Here is an 18,659-nt window from a genome sequence, read left to right on the forward strand (position 1 = left end):
CTAGTCACGGCACACGATCGATTTTCCAAGTAAATTCCGTGTATTGTGTATTTTTCATTTGTTACATGTTGTCAATGTTACATATTGTCAGAAAAATTAATTGTGTTGCGCACGTGTTGAATTACTTTTTCTATATACCTAACTAAAGAGGAAGGACGCGAAAATAACTGTTTATTGCAATTTCCATAAATATTTCTGTAATAGATATTTCCGTGTAGCGGAAACAAAATTGTTGCTGATGACACGACATTATGAACTTGACGTAAGACATCATCATGAAAATTCGAACAAAAGAATGCCTTACACCTATTTTTTGGTTCGTTTACGTCCCCATTTCTCCCCTCTGTTCTTCTTTTATTTGAAGGCTACAATGGTTTATAACGCTTATATAACATGAGTATAATAGATAATGTAAACGAATATATTAAATGATTTTAATCTTATATTATTGTTTTATGAGATTCTGACCATAAATTAATCCTGCAGAATTGCGTATAATGTTAAATATAATTAGTCGGTTAATTATTGACAATAAATGATGACGCAGTAATGACTATAAAGGGCATGTATTATTAATTAAGTTATTGATTTTATGTTCCGTACTATAAATATTATGGTTATCAAACATATTTGCTAAATTAATTAATTTGATACATATTTGCGAGAGATATTCATCGGTCCAGTTCGACTTATTATTATCTATTCACATTACCTGCAGAAATAAGAAGTTTTCCTTAATATTTATCGATTATTGCGATAAATATGCCTCAATGGTCAAATTAGTAAACATGCCCGTCGGATTGGATGGAGCGGTCCAAGTTTCAAAAACTGACTTGGGTAATATTTTTCGCAATAAATTCTTTACAGCGATTTAAAAAAGATGCTTGTTAGTATTAAAAGTTATCGATTATTGACTTAAGTATATGGATTTACTGTTTCAAAACAAAGAACTGTATTTTAGGATCGACAAATAATACGTAGTGTTCAATAAAAAAATCTACAGAAACGAGAATATCACAACAAATTCCTTTTAAAGATTGAAAGTCTTAACAACATACTTAATTTTGATTGCAATAAAACTTCTTCCACACGTCATATCATATCGTGGTTATAACGTGCCAAAATACACTGAAATAACCCTTTTTTTGCAACCTTCAATTGCACATTTCTCAAAAGTGTGAGCTAGAGTACTTTGATAAACGGACTCGTATTCGGCATCCAAAAAATTATGGGAAACGATTAATCTCGTTCTTGTGCTCGAAGGAGAGTAATTTTTTGTTGAACAGTGTAATCGGTGCGCAGTGTTGGGCAGACGATCACATAACTTTTCTTCTAGAGCGTAAACGTGAAAAGTGAAAAATTTCTATCTCTCTCTATTCAACACCAATAAAAAGAGATAGTTACATGGAACTGGAAAAAGTACACAAAATTCACACAGAAATGTGAATTATTATCTATTAGTTTAATAAGGTCCAGCCCGACCGACGATGGCACCTTTTCTATTTAATGGTTATTTAATTATACACCTTTATCTAAAATGTAATAAATTATGTAAAATTGACTTTATTTTTAATGTGCGGGTTTTTTTTTCAAGAAATTTTTCTGATACGCAGCGTCACTTTCGTTGATTCAGCGAATAAAGGCGAGAAATGATCGCCGCGTCGATCTTTTATGGGCGGAAATCGTCGTTCGATGTTAATCATGGCAGATCCGCGTTTTTATCGCGATTGAGTCACGCAATAAAAAGCAGCACCGACGTTTTCCCGCGCGCTCGCTCGCGTAACGCTCGGAAAATAGGTTGCCTTCGGTGACGCGGTGCGAACGGATTAAGTAATCATAAATTACCTTCTGGCTATAATTTCCGGCGGTGGAGGCGCGAGATGCATCGTGAAAGCACAGGTCCAAATAAATCATAGTCCATATAACTTACGCGAGGCCAGTTCAGAACATTCTCCATTCTTGGCTCGTATTGATCGCTCGGAAAAAACCTTTCTCGCACGAACGCTTGCTTCCGGTATCAGCTGCTGCGGTAAATATGTAAAACACGTCGTGTTTGCAATTCCGTTTCAAGAAGAGCGTATTTTCAGGTGTAAACAGCCACAGATTCTCGTTTATCTTCGAATAGATAGATATACCTCTACAGCGCTCCGCGCGCGTTCAATTACAGTTAAAATCCAATAATAATGGATCGGGGGGGGGGGGAGGAAGAAAGATTTGCACATTTACGATATAATGGAGCTGCTCATTTCTTCTGTTTCAGGTCGCCGGTCATCCTCGTAACAATTTAATGACTGACGGTACGTTTTTGACCGTGGAGCGATTAGAGGATGACGAAGTTTGGGTTCCAGTGGCCACGGATGCTGATTGGGAGACTAAGTACGTGTATCAAAATCTCAATATCGCGCAATCATCATGGGTATACATATTCGGCGTTAATTATGCAATTATGCAAGATGCACCAAATACGAAATTTGGAATACGGAACGCCATTCTTCTCCTTTTAGCCGTATCCTATTTTTATCTTTTAATAGCGTAATAAATCGCAATGGGATATGTGCACTTTTAGATTTCAATGGAGGCGAACTTCCATGATACTGGGGTCGAGTCAGGTAACCATTACGTGGAAAATCCCGCAGGGCGTTAAACCGGGCGAATATCGCATCAGACATAATGGTTATTATCGCTATGTCCTTGGTGGCGTGTATCCTTACTATGGTGTCACCAATCATTTTCAGGTAAATCTCGATTGTAGCACATGCTACAAATACATTTATTTACTATTACGTACATGTATATGAGTTAAAGCCGACGTATTAAAGAACGAAATACATAGCATATTAGTTACAGTTCTGTATTTTTAATATACACCGAGGAAAATATCTCAAATCTCATTGTTATATCGATCATTACGCTAAGTAATCGTGTGCTAAATCTAATTATATTCGTTACTATGATTACAGATGAAAGTTCCTGCACTGAGTATTCGTCAACGTTATTATGGGTAACCACTTGATGCCTCTCTTGTCCTTCCTCGCGTGCTTTCTTAGTCGACAAGGAAATTATTACGCTTATTCTTTACAGTTAAATTGATTTTGTCGTAAAATTGATGTGCGTGTAAATAGATATTCTATTTGATTAAACAATGGCAAATGAATGAATGGTGTATGAATGAAATGACTAATTGAAAGATCACGTATGTTTATGTATGTCAAGCTTGTATATAAAATAAATCGTATTTTCCTCCTTTCCAAATAGATATATTCTTTCGTGTTTAATAGTGTTCGATGATATTGTTAAGATTCTTTTATTATAGTTTACAAGATTTGATTTACATATGTGACTATATATATAACTACGGATTGGGTTCCCAATTCAGAAAATTAAAAAATTATAAAAACTTTGGCAATACGTAGAGGATGTTGATATAATAAGCCATTTTTTGCTGCTTGAATTCAATTTGAAGGGATAAACTTAAAGCCTGGAAGTTGGCTCATTTTTCATTTTTGTTTTGTTATTCGCCAACAAAAAGAAATATTACCAAATTTTATGAAGAAAATTTATTTCTTTTAATGAAATTTACCGATTAGAAAACTTATTAATGATTTAAAAAGTAATAAAAAATGTATAAACAGAAGCAGTGGATTATATTTTCTTTAAAGTACGACTTTGCAACTTTAATATTTGTGCTGCAGATGATTAAAAAATAAGGATCGAAACGTCCGCTAATTTATGTGTACTGACTAAGAATATAATTAAATATTGCGCACCAATTACTGCGTTTGGCTCTGCTCTTATTACTTATTCTTTTTTTTACTTATTAATTTATTCAAGAGAACCTTTATACGTTTTAACAAAGTTTTATAATTTCTTGAATTTCCGAGTAGGAGATCTTCTTTTATAAGACAATATATTATTTCCATTATCGGCATTGTTTTCGAATTTGGTCATTAAGTCTTATTATTGTAAAAAATATTGATAGTGGTAAATAAATCGCTATATTACACACATCACGTGACTAATTTTAATAAATAAAATTTTAGTTTGCTCCTCAAGATTTTATAGCACAAAAGTCTTTCACAAGATTGTAAAAATTTAAGATATCTGAAAAAATTGTAGAAGCAACAGATTTAAAAGTTGCCTAAAAAATTACTACTCGTGTACTTTGCGAGACGTTCTTTTAGAGACGACGTTTAGAAAGGGATGAGAAACTTAGAAATGACATTCTCTCTCTTCCTCGTTCTTTTTGTTCTCGTAGAAGTAAAAATGTTCCAAGCTTAAAAAAAAATGGAGTGTATTATTTTCATAAATTTTATTATTTAAAGTAATTTCATAAATTTTTATTATAAGCATTATAATCAAATTCCATAAATATCATACAAGGTTTTCAATAAAGGAGGCTAATGAGAAAATATGTTCGTCTCATGAGAAGAATCATAAATGCTGAATTTATATGCGCGATCGTATATATGCATTACAATCATATTGTATTATTCTGTTGCGTGGAGTTATATTACTGGCATAATTCTACATATTATTTCGTATCGGTAGGTGCTGCTAGCTTTTGAGATATATTATATTCGTATCACATATCAGCGCATGCTTTACATATTCCCTTCATCATAGGCGACTGACAACATCTAGTAATCGATAGCGCGGATTGTGGATTTTTCCCAAGATATTTATATTTTAAAAGATATTTATACACTATATAAGATATTTATTATTATAGTTCATCGGACAGAGTACCGATACCGTATCAATCGGTCAGTCACGATATGTATAGGGGAGACCGGGGCGGAGTCGTCACTACAATTATCTTGAAATCTGTATATTGTGTGAACTCGCCATTAATATTGTAAACACTACTTATGGTGCCCATGTAACCAACGGAGTTTAGTGAGATTATATGCCATGTTGTGATTTTCATTAAGGCAAACGTGTTTTCGGAGGTCAAAAGTAAAATATTTTGCGCGTCAAAAATTTTAAATATTTTAATATTTTCTCTCTGAATCTCGAAATAAGTGATTCTGAAGAGTAATGCATGCTGAACACGAATCCAGTGAAATTTTTTTATTTTCGTTGTATTCTAATATTTCATGAGCAATCAAACTTAAAATCTGTGTCCGAGGCGAAGTCGTCACCATGCCATATCATAGAGGCTTCGGGCGAAAATCAAAGTCAATGAAGCATCAGTGGTCGGAGTCCGGCGAGGACTTGGATAATATGTGCTGCGCGTGCTCAGAGATGACAGAATAGAGCTGACGAGAAACAGTGCATTTCGTGCGAGCGTAGGGCACATAAGTGTGTGCGCTTTTCTTGTAATTATTTTCCGCCATCGTGTTTTTAATTAATGTTTCCATTTTTTATTAAAAAATGATGAATAAAATGTATCCTATCATTTTTCATGATCGGAATTATGAATTTTTATTTAAAATTCAGTCCGAGAATGAGTGGCGGCTCCGCTCCGGCAATTTTGACATTTCAATTTTTGCACCTTTGTCGTTTTCACTCTATACCGTTGAACAAAGCGACGTAGATAAAAAATGTCCTTATTTTAGTAGCCAACGGTTCGCTCTTTACAACGGCATACCACATTTTACTAAAATTATTTGTTTTGTTGTTAAAAATCGGCACCGAAAAAATAGTGATGACTTCGCCCCGGTCTCCCCTATTGCTAATATGATTTTGTGCAATTTTTTGAAAGACTATACTCGACAATTTATTATTTACAACTGTGTGTTATTTATTATTAATTGTTACTCCGCGTAATTATACACAGTAATTTGTAGGTCAATACTTATTTGTACGCCTATGTGGAGAAAGCAAAACGTTTCACAGCATCAAAGCAAGTAAAATAGTAATGAAATTTTCTTGCAATCTCCGGTATATTCTAATCCTACACGCAAATGGTGGAGGCGTGAAGTGCGATATCGTCGAAATAATTCTCTATTGTACAAGTGCATCGGTGCATTCTATAAATGTATCTTCTTGTGCTACATTCCAAATATAATATTCTTTTATATCGATTTGCATAAAAATGAAAAATATATTGTCGCGATATTTTTTAATGTAATATCTTTTTTATGCAGAGATGTAATCGTACAGAAGAATGAGACATTTCGGAAACTTTTTTAAAAAAATTAAAGTAATTTAAATAATTATGATTATTTTGATCTCATCTTGCTTACGTAACCAGATATAATAAATATGTTTATTATTCATCGCATTCATGTTCCGCGGAATGCAATGCATTCGAAATAATTGTCTATTATTGATACTGGAAAAAATGATTTTTCTTTATGCGCTTCAGAGAGAGAAAGACGTGATTTCGAAGACGTTTCATCTACGACTTTAATTTCAGTTTCAATGAGTCGCTTGTAAAAGACGAATACTTTCTTACTTTATCAATTGCATTTAATATACAGATTTATACGGGGTCTTTCATTTTATTAATACTTTTATTATTAGAATTCCTTACGAAACTCGATTTACTCGATTTGTCTCTCTTTACCAGGTTCAATTTACATTCAGCGGCGTGACATTTAACATTAAACACTATCCGTTTGTAACGTAACGGGTTCTGATAATGAATGGACCCTATGTCACTCTCAGGATAGGATATAACAAAGGGATAAGACGGTCGACCGCACGCTATATGGCTAAAATACATTAATTAAACGAGATAATATGTGGATTAGCTTCACAGTTTGTCTAAATAATTGACGCACAGTTCAAAGCCCAAGAATTGTTCATCCATACAACGCATGCATGCCGTGCACTATTACTCGATTTTGTTCTCAACACGCTCAAAGATATACTGACACAATGATCTCTGACAAAAGTAATAATTTTGGTTATACGTCTTCATGAAGACGTTAAAGTTGAGACGGACAGTTGACACTTTAAAATATAGGAATCGCTGATAAATGAGAAGAAGAAGAAGGTAATTGGCTGCTGGCACAGAATCACAGTGGAAAGATAAAGATATAAGGAAGCGTAGTAAAAAACGCAGTGAATTGACAGAATCATGGGGCTGAGGTTTCAAATGCTATCTGATTGGCAACGGGGTGGTCATGTTGCATTACGGATCTTACGATGTCCACGACGCTCTCTCCAAGGTTGCCACAAATTGTGAGAGTGGCGGCGAACGACATCGCACTCCAACCCTGTTTCGATAACGTTATATAGCACCTCGAATACAGGAATCATTCCAGGCTATAGGTGACACTATTATCGGAACGAATTCGCACTCGCAGGATGATAATCCATTTCAACGCGTAATGACGTTCAGTAATCTGATTATTGCTCGCAAATTAATTTGATAGATAAGTAAATTGCACACTAACACAAATACTCCGCTCAATTTTGAGCGGACAATTTTGAGTTAGCTTCGATTGTTCGACGAAGAGCGCTTGAGAGAATATTAAAATAATCCGATACAACTTTATTTCGCTCGTACAACTAATATTTTATACATTGATCCCGCTTTTTGCGCGCGGTTTGATTCGAAGCTAGTTTATGCAGTTTCGACTTATGTAATGTCGAGATGAACGAGGCGCATGCGACACGTGTACGAAAGCGCATGCGGCACGTGTAACGGAAATACACGCGATTATGTATTGCTTCGCCAATGGTTCGTGATTGCCATTAGGTAATTGCTTGTCATATTTGTGTTTATACGGTTTTCTAAAAATTTGACTACTTAACTCAACTTTGATTAAGATAATGGACGATAAAACAATAGAGAGCATTTTCAGAGAAGACAATATTTTCAGATATTTTTGCATTCGCACTTTTTCTTTGCGTATAACGACTTATTTTTTCGCGCTGCTGTCTTACAGACATCTAAAAGCGTACACTAAAATAGAAGAAATAAATTGGAGTGGAGAATTTTCATCATAACTGTATCATCAAAACTTAACGTCGTTAATTGCGTTTGGTTTGTAAACTACAATAAGATTTCCAAGAAAAGTCAAGACGCCTTATACCGATATAAGACAATTTTATTTTATAAGAAATATTTCTATTTTTATTATCTCTTATTATTATTATTATCTCTTATATTTGGTTCTACCATTGTATCGGATAAATTGTTAATACATTTCTGGACAATCTACATCAATCAAGAAGTATACCATCGCAATATGAAAGGTTTTTTAAAAACACATTTGCCCCTCAAATATATGCAAGACGCATTATCGTAATAAAAAGTAGAATATTGTATTTTTTAATTTAAAATCTAAGATGTAGAATACATTTGCATAAATTTTGTTTCTTCCAAAATGAAATCATAGAGATATAAATGCATAGCGCGATAAGGCGTTAAGGGCGACATTGACAAACAGGAGGGAGATTGCCCTCTTTTCTCTTTCTGTCTCGCTCTCGTCGAGTCACTGAATAAATACATAAATTAATTTAGACTGAGTTGGGACGAAATAGCAAACTCGCACAACATTACGGCTGCGAATAAATGTGAAAATCGAACGTAGTTAGGTACTTGAGACGCAGAGGTACACGATTCGAAGACTTGGTTGTAAAAAAAAAGTGGGGTTTACCATCACTGCCATTCATGATTCGCCGAAGAAAAAGAATACGTAAAAACGGGAAAACCTGGTAAACTTGAGGCGTCGAGAGATACACATCGGCGCGCCAGCGCTGAATCTACCGGATAGACGGACGGCCGGCGTTCTTCGGCGCGTCGCGACGTCGGCAGTCGTGATTCGACCGTCGTCCGTAACGGCGGTGTTGCACTTTGCGCGAACGAACGCCCGAGGAAAAACAAATCGCGGGCAAGGTCGCGCGAGATTGTTTCCCGTGTAAAGATCGCCACGTGCTCCAGATCTCCGGCATACATGAAGAAGCTAAATAAACAGCACCTCGTCATTTCGAAAATTAAAAGAGATAAACTCGAATTGGCATCCAATAAAAAGCCGTATCGTGGAATTCGTATCATCTTCGATTCACTTCGCGAGGCATTTCGTGATGAGGCTCGTGATCTCAAACTCGTGTACGCTTCGGTAATAAAGTAAATGATAACAAATTATCGCCCCGAGCTTGAAAAAAATTTTTACGGTAGATCGAAAATGTAGGAAGATCCGCAACCTCGGTACAAGAAGAAGATAACTACACCACGTAATTTTATTCGGCAACTTTTTGAGATTGAACTTCAAAATTAAGTGAAATAGACATCGAGTTTCTCTCGTTCCCATCTTCTATATCTAGAGAAGCCAATTTATTCGTAGCAAAAAGGAAACGAAGAGAAACTTAAACAGATAAAGAACAACTTAATGGTGCGTGGCAGCAGATCAAAACTTGATTGTATGAGATCAAATTGACGGCCGGTATAGGAGTGAAAGAACGTTGCAATTTTCTTACAAATTATCGGAAAAGAATCAATTACCGAAAGTGCTGATCCAGAATGCTAAGGAGCAGTAAAAGACTTCCCAAGTACGCGCGCATCAAGTGATCAAGACCGCGATGGCCCCGACGGTGTTGCCCATTCTGTCAAACGGCACGTACTTAAAAGCCATCTACGATGACATTCCGGAGTCGTCCTCGGAGCATTACTTCAATGATACGTACACGGACGTCCTGGGGTCCACGGACCTCTCGCCCGGCTCGTATCGGGACTCTCTGTACGTGGTGATCCCGGTGACGATAATCTACGCGGCGATTTTCCTCACGGGCATCATCGGCAACGTTAGCACGTGCATCGTGATTGCGCGCAACAAGTCTATGCACACCGCCACGAACTATTATCTCTTTAGCCTGGCGGTGTCCGACCTGTTGCTGCTGGTGTCGGGCCTACCGGCGGAGATGTACCTGGTCTGGTGCAAGTACCCATACATTTTCGGCGAGGGTTTCTGCGTGCTGCGCGGCCTCGCCTCGGAAACGTCGACGAACGCGTCAGTCCTCACCATCGCCGCCTTCACCGTCGAGAGATACGTGGCGATTTGCCATCCGTTTCTCTCGCAGACCCTGTCGAATCTGTCCCGCGCGGTCAAATTGATTCTGATAATATGGCTGGTGGCATTGTTGTTCGCGTTACCGCAAGCCCTGCAGTTCGGCGTGGTCCGGCACATCAAGCATCCCGACATGGTGATGTGCACGGTCAAGAGAATCATTGTCAGCCACTCGTTCGAGCTGTCCACATTCCTGTTCTTCGTGATACCGATGTGTCTGATCACGTTTCTCTACATACTGATCGGCCTCAAGCTCAGGAACTCGAACATGTCTGTGCCGGGCAGAAACGAGTCGACGAGAAACTGCAGACATCATCCCGGGAGATCGTCCAGGAGGGTGTTGAAGATGCTAGGTGAGGTGAGATGCGAGGCTCTCGCGCCATTTCCTCTCCGCCCGCGATGTGTTCAGTCTCATCCCCTTTATTTATATTATAAAATTTGAGTGTCAAACTAGTTGAGATAAATAATTATGGGTAAATGGCCGGATCTCTCTTTAGAAACCGATCAATAATGTGGAGTACTCTTAACAGCGAATTTAAATAAATACAAGAGTAAATCGCTTGTTAATATTTTACGTAAGAAAACGCAACATTGAGAGTCGATTGTTTCATAAATCATTTTGTTTTTACGTGAACGATCCAGTAAACCGCAAATAATTATTACACTATTCTAGCCGCGACGCTGTAATGATCGCATGGATTGCTCTTATAAATGCGCAGTATATATGAATTTTGTTTTATGCAGCGTAAAATACGTCGCTAAAAATTACATGAAAAAAGTGGTTTATGTGCCATCCCTGCTTTATTCAATATTTTAAATGTATCCCTTTTAACCACTGCAAAAAATTTTCGTTGAAAAGTATAGGGCAAACACTAAACTGTTTAGAATTGTTCGAGACTGCCACAAATATCGTGGAATTAATATTAAAACTTTGGCCTGGGGGCAAACTTGATTTCAACGCAACGCAATATGCAAAAGAAGATTGTCATTTATGACACTATTAAAGAACACAACAATGCACTCGCTATGCCCGCGCTGTTTTCATGACTTTGTGGAATTTCGTCAACATAAAAAAAAAATGATATTGCTAATATAAGTTAATATATTTAGTTTTAAGTTCAATTTATTTATTTAGACATTATTAGTCAAGATTTTCTGTTAAATTAAGGCTGTTAAAGTATAAGGCTCATATTAAATTTTTATATATTATAAATTTATTTTTTCACTTTTGTTAATTTTTATAGGTATTCTATTTTTATTAATTTTTGCATTTTGCGTTTTCAAGTAATTGCAACATTTCAAATTTTAATATTTTTTATAATATTACACAGATGGACCGATTGTAAACGCAATTGTATTGCTGGAGGAAGTATTAATTAATAAATAATTATGATTGCATGTTTTGAAGATTAATTAGAATCAAGATCATCATCTTGAGGAATGAGAATATCAAGATTACAATAGCTTCAGAGTTTTAAGCGATTATAGTTAATTGTTAGCGAGTAGAGTTGGCTAACTCAAAGTCGTAATGCACGTGTAAACATATAACGATCATTTTATTAATTTTTCCACAGTTTAGCTGATATTAATTTGCATTGCGCAACTAATTCTTGCTCTTACTTCGCTAGTTATTTAGGTAGTTCGATTTTTCTGTTGCACTACATTACAAATAACAATTACAAATTAAAATGAGATTTAAATTAAATTTTTACTCATAAATCTTAATTACTTCTTAAAAGTTGGAGACTTTGAAAATCTAATTAAAATTGCGGGTGTTACTCTGAACACTGAACTTGAAGTGCGCAATGGGATGTCTACCAAGAGTAAATAAAACGACACACGTTATTGCATAAATCAATCTATATGTATATCAAATTTTTTCTTAATCTTTAGAAGTCGAGCAGGTTTTTTATGACTTTTTATGATTTTTACTTATAGCTTTTATGCAGATATGTGTTAAAGTGTTATACACGAAAAATAGACAATCCCCGTGAAACCTAAAAATAAGCTTCTCGTCCGGTAGATTGACAAAAATGGGAAAATTACATAAAACATTCATAAAAGTATTTGATATTTTAAAACATTCTAATGATTGTAAAAAAAAAATATTATTTATATTTAGTTTCGAGTAAGAAATATGGAAATACTTTCTGCAAAATCTCGTTATAAAAATATTTTTTGAAATTTAGAGGTAAAAAATGCGGTAATTATATTCAGAATCGAGTCTTTTCTGAATTTTGGTATTTTTTTCGCGGCTCTCTTATAAACATCTTTGTTGTTACTCCAATAGTGCTAATCAGTCGGAGGAGAATATGTAACCTACCTATTTTTTTCAGCACGAACAAGCTGAAAACCTATTTATGCTGAATATAGATATTCACATGTGCGTCACGTTAAAGCAGAAAATAGTTGGGATATTGAAAAGTATATACAGGGTAGGTAGTCCAACAATAAACCAGTAGTACACTATGAACTATTGCGATGTTTCGTAAACCCCTCTTCGGCTCCCCAGTCGACCGGCAGATCACGCGAAGGACGGCCGTTTGAGATCACATTTTGTGAATTTTGGGTTGGGTGACAAACTAAGTTTTTTTTGTAAGTTTTACGTATTTTTCATGATGTTGTTGTTATATCTATTATTTTTTCCATTATCTTGCGTATGTATTTGGCTTTATAATTCTATATATATAAGCAACTTATTTCTGTTGCATTATTTTACCGTATTATTTTGGAGATTATCGTAAAAAATGTTCTATGGTCTACAGTACCATTTTGTTTTTGACTAGTTATCTGTGTTATAAGTCTGATAAATAATAATTTTAATTGTAAGTTGTAAATAATAAAAACGTAACATATATATAATTAAGTTGGCTTTAATTTGAATTCATATACTATACTAATCTTGCTTATCATGTTTCATAATTATTTCTTTTCTAAAAAACCAATTTTAAAACATGATAAAACTAAAATAACCCTAACAATTCACAGTATAAAACATATATATAATTTATTGTTAAAAATGATTAGATTCATTGTGTACACACCCCATTTGACATTGTTTTAAAAAAAATTGAAATTGTGGCTAAACTTTAAAAATAACTTATCCAGTCATCTTATCCAGTAGTTAACTAAATTTATGAATTGTATGCAAAAACTCAGATCTTCAACATAATTGAGGAGATATAAGCCTTTGAAATTTACATGATTCATTGTTGGACTATCTAACCTATACAATTTTATGTTTTAGAAAGCTTAAATATGGTTTTGGCCGTCGTTCGTTATTTATTAAAAAATTATTAACAAATATAACTGAGGAGTAAAACAGTTTGTGTCAATACTAAAGGCCGGTTATTCCAATTTATTGTTTAACTAAATAATAGTTAAACCATATGTCTATCTTTGTTTTATTTAAAGGAAAAAAAAAAGATTGCTGATAAGTATGTGTACTTTTAAGTAAAAGAAAATTGAACGTTTGCGTAGAGAAAGTTGAAGGATACTTTGAAAAAATAATAAGTAAAAAATAAGGTAGATTACATATTCTTTGGATTCCCTCGATTGATTATTATTATCGGAGTCACAACAAAGATTTTTATCCAGAGAACCGCAAAAAAATATCAAAATTCGGAAAAGGCCCTATTCTGGGTAATTACCAAAAATGCAAACAAATTCATAAGGACTTTATGAGAAAAAAATTTTTATTTACGACGTTTATGCATATATTTAGGAATGATGTTTTGTGTGATATATTTTGAAGCAAAGTACACAGAGGCATATCGTACTCACGACACATAAACTTTGGTCTTCGAATACCTGTTTCTGAACATACTAACGCACTGGGCATTCTTACTTGTTTCCCTTAGAGATTCCCGGAATTATGAAACTCGGCGACTCAAAGATACCTTTATATATAATAATTTGGAGCCTAAAAATAGGCTTCCCATCCTCTAAAGGTTAATAAAATTACTCGCATAGTTATCAATCTCCTTCTATTTGTCAAATTGTCAACGCACAATTTCTACAACGAAAGTTGTTTACGGAAGTACAAATCGGCAAAATCAGAATAGGCGTGTTACGATTTCCCATATATTTCGAAGATAAAAATTGATATAAAAGTCTTCATAAGGACTAAAATTACTCATATTGCAATTAATTCTTTTCACATGTAAAAAAATAACTCTTCAAATATATGATTTTCGTAATGATAACTCGCGGTACGAAACAAACACGATATACGGTAAAATTAATTACAGTTGTAAAAAAGAGCAATGCCAGCAATAAATTGAGATTTATAAGTTTGTCTCTTCTAATTATACATGTAAATTAATATTTGAACGAAATAGAATGCACGAATATGATGCGAGATGTATGACGAATATTTAATCTTGTTTTAATTTTTCAAGTTCTTAGTTTTGCGAAGCAGTTTTATGATAACAGCGAGTTACTTTTTTTTTTATCCCCGTAAGCACATTAACTGAAATCAATAGTAGAGCACTGAGAAAAAAATGTGTTAATCCTAAAAAATATTTAATCCGATACGAGCAACTAAACATTTTAGTTAGTTTAACTAAACATTAGTTAACTTAATTAATTCTTGATTAAAAAATTTTAAAGGTTGACATAAATGCACTATACTTTTTTTAGTGCAACTTAATAATTGTTGAGACAACTATAATGTTTAGTTAACTAACTAACATGTTTAGTTGCTCGAACTAAATATTTTTTGGGATTAACAGATTTTTTTCTCAGTGAAGTTATTCACTTTACGCGTTCTGAATTAATCTCTTAATTCAGCGCGAATCAGCAAATCGATAGTATAAATTGTAGCACGTGCTGTTTACCCATGCATGAAAAAAAGAGAGAGTTTCGATAATTGTATTATACGCAGACAAACATTGTCCGAACTTATTTCGCAGAGCACGCAAATGCATCTGCATGTGTTATATATATTTACATCATGTGTTATATATATTTACATCACACGCGTGACACGCGCGTAATGGGCCACTTTCCACGCACTTGTAATTTAAAATAGGATGTGTAACACGTGTGTTAAGTTGAAAATTGGACGTGCGGAGTGGACGCACGAGCCGGAGGCGAGTGCGTCCACTCCGCACATCCAATTTCCAACTTCCCGCACTTGTTACACAAATAACTATTACGGTATTGCATGTTGCGTTATTTCTCTGAGTAAACAGATCTGCCGGATAGTATATTACTGTATCGAATGTGCAAACTCTCTCTTTCTCTCTCTCTCTCTCTCTTTTTTTTCTCTCTCTCTTTCTCTCTCTCTTTCTTTCTCTCTTTCTCTCTCTTTCTCTCTCTCTCTCTCTCTCTCTCTCTCTCTCTCTCTCTCTCTCTCTCTCTCTCTCTCTCTCTCTCTCTCTCTCTCTCTCGCGATGTCAGAGAGCTCGGTTGTGATCGGTTATTTCTTCACGATCAATACTTCTTTATTGTGGATGATCGACTGCCACTTAATTCTACATTTCAAATCAAGATTATTTGCACAGTAAAGTAAAGCGCAAAAATACTCCAATATATATAAATTGATTGACTATCGACGAATAGCCGTTGAATTTATATGATGCTTATTCTTATGATTCCTACGTAGCAGAGTATATTCAGAATCAATATTATTTGTACTTATCCGATCTTTTATTAAATACGTTTCGAAAGCTAAATATAGCAGGACCTCGTTTAATCCAACACATTGGCAGGCATTCTTTCTCTTTAAAGTTTGATAAGATCTGATTGTGAGTCAGCTGGAATTTATACTTATTTTCTTATTATGTACATACATTTTTGAACGAGCAACGACATCGCGTGTTCATGCTCTTGTCTTCGAGAGATGTCGTCCCGGTGGTGTAACTTACTGACGATATTCTCTTTCACTCTATATTGTTTGTTCATATTTGGACACGCCACTTCAAGATATAAAAAAAACTGTTGCTCTGTTCTTTTTTGCTGCACTTCTGAACTAGTGCAATAAGTTAGAATGAAAGAAAATATATTTGTTTTATTCTAACTTATTGCATTAGTTTAGAAGTTCAGCGAAAACTAACAGGTCTTATGTCATCCGCGAAGAATCAGTTTATTTATTTTTCTCTTATATCTTTATTACATGCTTTACTAACTTTGGTAATTATGCAGTATAGGGAAAGCACCTCCGATGACCTTGACCTTGACATATGTTGTCAAGGTCACCCTCCTGAGTGACCTTCAGAAGGTTTTAGCCGTCGCTCGTTTTTTATTAAAAAGTTATTAACAAAAAAAAGTTTGGCGACCTCATCGATTTCAATGACCTTGATATATGTTGTCAAGATCATGACCACGAGTGACCTTCAGAAAGTTTTAGCCGTCGCTCGCTATTCGTTAAAAAGTTATTAACAAAAAAAGTTTGGAAAGTATAGCATATATAGGTGCATATATAGGTTAGTTGACGCGCTTTAAACACTTAAATACTTTTAAAGCGCGTCACTAACCTACATAGGTACGATTTACTGCTTTAAATGTTGTGTTTTGGTAAAGCAGCGATTTTTTCGCAAAATAATGTATTCTCTGCTTTAACAAAAAAATTTCAATTTATCAACAATTTACTGCTTTAAATGTTGTGTTTTGGTAAAGCAGCGACTTTCTCGCGAAATAAATTATTCTCTGCTTTAAAGAAAAACGTAATATTAGTCGTTTATGCCTCTCAGTACTTAAAATAACTGCTATATTTTCGAAACTTTTTTTGTTTATAACTTTTTAATAAAAAACGAGCGACGGCTAAAACCTTCTGAAGGTCACTCAGGAGGGTGACCTTGACAACATATGTCAAGGTCAAGGTCATCGGAGGTGCTTCCCCTATACTGCATAATTATCCTAACTTTACTTGATTATCTTTTAGGTTTAATTGCAACTGTAACATATGATTACCATGAAAATCAAAGTATAAGATTTTATCTTTCCGGAATGGAAAGTTAATTTTCAATTAGCGGGGATGTTATCTCTCTGCGTGAATTGTATTGTTACGGAGGCCCCTCCGGGAGTGAATTTAAGGTCGCACTTAGATTTGGCGCGATGCGTCGAGTCGACACACGGCGATGCTTTAAAGTAAATCGCGTGTAAACGATATGTAGAACATCTCACTAAGAATGCGGCATTCCAAAGTACGTTTATTTACATACATTATTTTGAATACATTGCTGTATGGTGGGGCGACGTAACTCATCGTGTCGGATTAAATGTAATGCGGCTTAAGAGATATTGATTACTAACTGCTAACTGTCGATATGATTACATTTCGTATCCTGCACGTTTCGAATTATTCTTGCTGCCGAGTCGCTCTTATAAATAATTCCTTCTGCGACGCGCAATTCGCCCTCTTGATTGTTTAACGAAAGATCTCGAATAATTTAACACCTGTGATCGAAGTCGACTCGCTCGAATTGTTCGATCATTGGAAAATTCCAAGCACTAGTAGGATAGGGCACACGTAGAAACTGTTGCGCTTTAATCTTGCGCGTGAGTATACTTTAATCAACCTAACTTCTCTCCGTCAAGTTCGAATAAATAAAGCAATCAACATGATTGTACGCACTGTAATCACATGCATGAATGACATGAAAAATACTACATCGTACACGCATTAACATAGACCGATGGGGACGTATTTAATTCCTTTTCACTGCCACGTGAAAAATTAAAGCCAACGATTCCGTGTGTGTCAGCCATATTTTCCTAGAGAAAATTGAAACAATTGCTTGAATAAAATGTAGGTACATACAGCGAGAAAAATATGACCAAATGTGAGAGGCGTGATATTCTCTCTGATGTATTAAATTATAAATTTTTAAAATACTCGGTAAAGTAATTTGCTGGGAAGATATACTGCAAAGTTCTTTTTAATTATAAATGACTAATAATAACATTATTTATTATTATAATTAATATATTTTAGTACTTATATAATATGTTTGAGTCAGTATTGCGTAAATATCATTCATCTGCGACAAATAAATTTTATGCATACACAAAATTTATTCGCGATAAGATAAAATAATATTTGCAGTAAAAACAACTAATGATGTACGAGTCTTATCTGTCCTTACATGCCCTTGAACACGTAATGTTCTCGTTAAATGTAAGGGTTAACGTAACAGAGAAATGTCTTTCTACGGCTGCGTTTATCATCCGATCGCGAGTGATGAGGTATCTTCTAGTAAACGCGGTTAACTTGCAATTATCGAAGACACACGCTGAGCGAAAGAAATTACACTTTATCGATACAGCACCGAAAGGTTCACCCATCCAATTAACTTCACCATTCTGTTCATCATGAGGACCTCTCCTGTGACAGACACGATAAAAGTTAACCGATTGTGTAAATCTAATTAGAACACCCAAATAAAATCTAATTAAATATCGATCATATATAACTTTCAAGACGTGTCATTCACGATCATCGCGTTGAAGAGGTGTACATACATGTAAAATAAAGAAAAGACCTACATAAAAGTTTGCGTAGACGTTCAATTCTCAGTTTGCTTGTTTTATCATCGACTCTCTCTCTCTCTCTCTCTCTCTCTCTCTCTCTCTCTCTCTCTCTCTTCTTCTTCTTCTTCGTGAAACTCTATCAAAGTCGCGCGAAGTGTACAATTCTATCAAAGTCGCTCGAAAGAAACGGTGTAATTAGTAATTATCGGAAAGCTCTCCTAG

General features: G+C 34.9%; 2 protein-coding genes across 4 annotated transcripts in view; both read left to right on the forward strand.

The window, feature by feature from the left end:
• The window catches only part of Cdase (neutral ceramidase), a 44,285-nt gene extending 41,029 nt beyond the window's left edge, over positions 1–3,256 (forward strand). For all 3 annotated transcript variants that reach the window (XM_077412638.1, XM_077412637.1, XM_077412639.1), the window contains exons 14-16: positions 2,261–2,376; positions 2,567–2,735; positions 2,961–3,256. In XM_077412638.1, coding sequence (XP_077268764.1) covers positions 2,261–2,376; positions 2,567–2,735; positions 2,961–3,005 — 330 coding nt within the window. In that variant the 3' untranslated portion in view covers positions 3,006–3,256. The remainder of the gene's footprint in view (positions 1–2,260; positions 2,377–2,566; positions 2,736–2,960) is intronic.
• Positions 3,257–8,695: 5,439 nt separating this feature from the next.
• Positions 8,696–18,659, forward strand: part of LOC143900887 (pyrokinin-1 receptor) — a 31,970-nt gene continuing 22,006 nt past the window's right edge. The window contains exon 1 of the mRNA XM_077412657.1: positions 8,696–10,315. Coding sequence (XP_077268783.1) covers positions 9,478–10,315 — 838 coding nt within the window. The 5' untranslated portion in view covers positions 8,696–9,477. The remainder of the gene's footprint in view (positions 10,316–18,659) is intronic.

The sequence above is a fragment of the Temnothorax americanus genome, unplaced genomic scaffold (assembly GCF_048541705.1).
Source record: "Temnothorax americanus isolate GAGA-0224 unplaced genomic scaffold, ASM4854170v1 Scaffold31, whole genome shotgun sequence".
Lineage (NCBI taxonomy): Eukaryota > Metazoa > Arthropoda > Insecta > Hymenoptera > Formicidae > Temnothorax > Temnothorax americanus.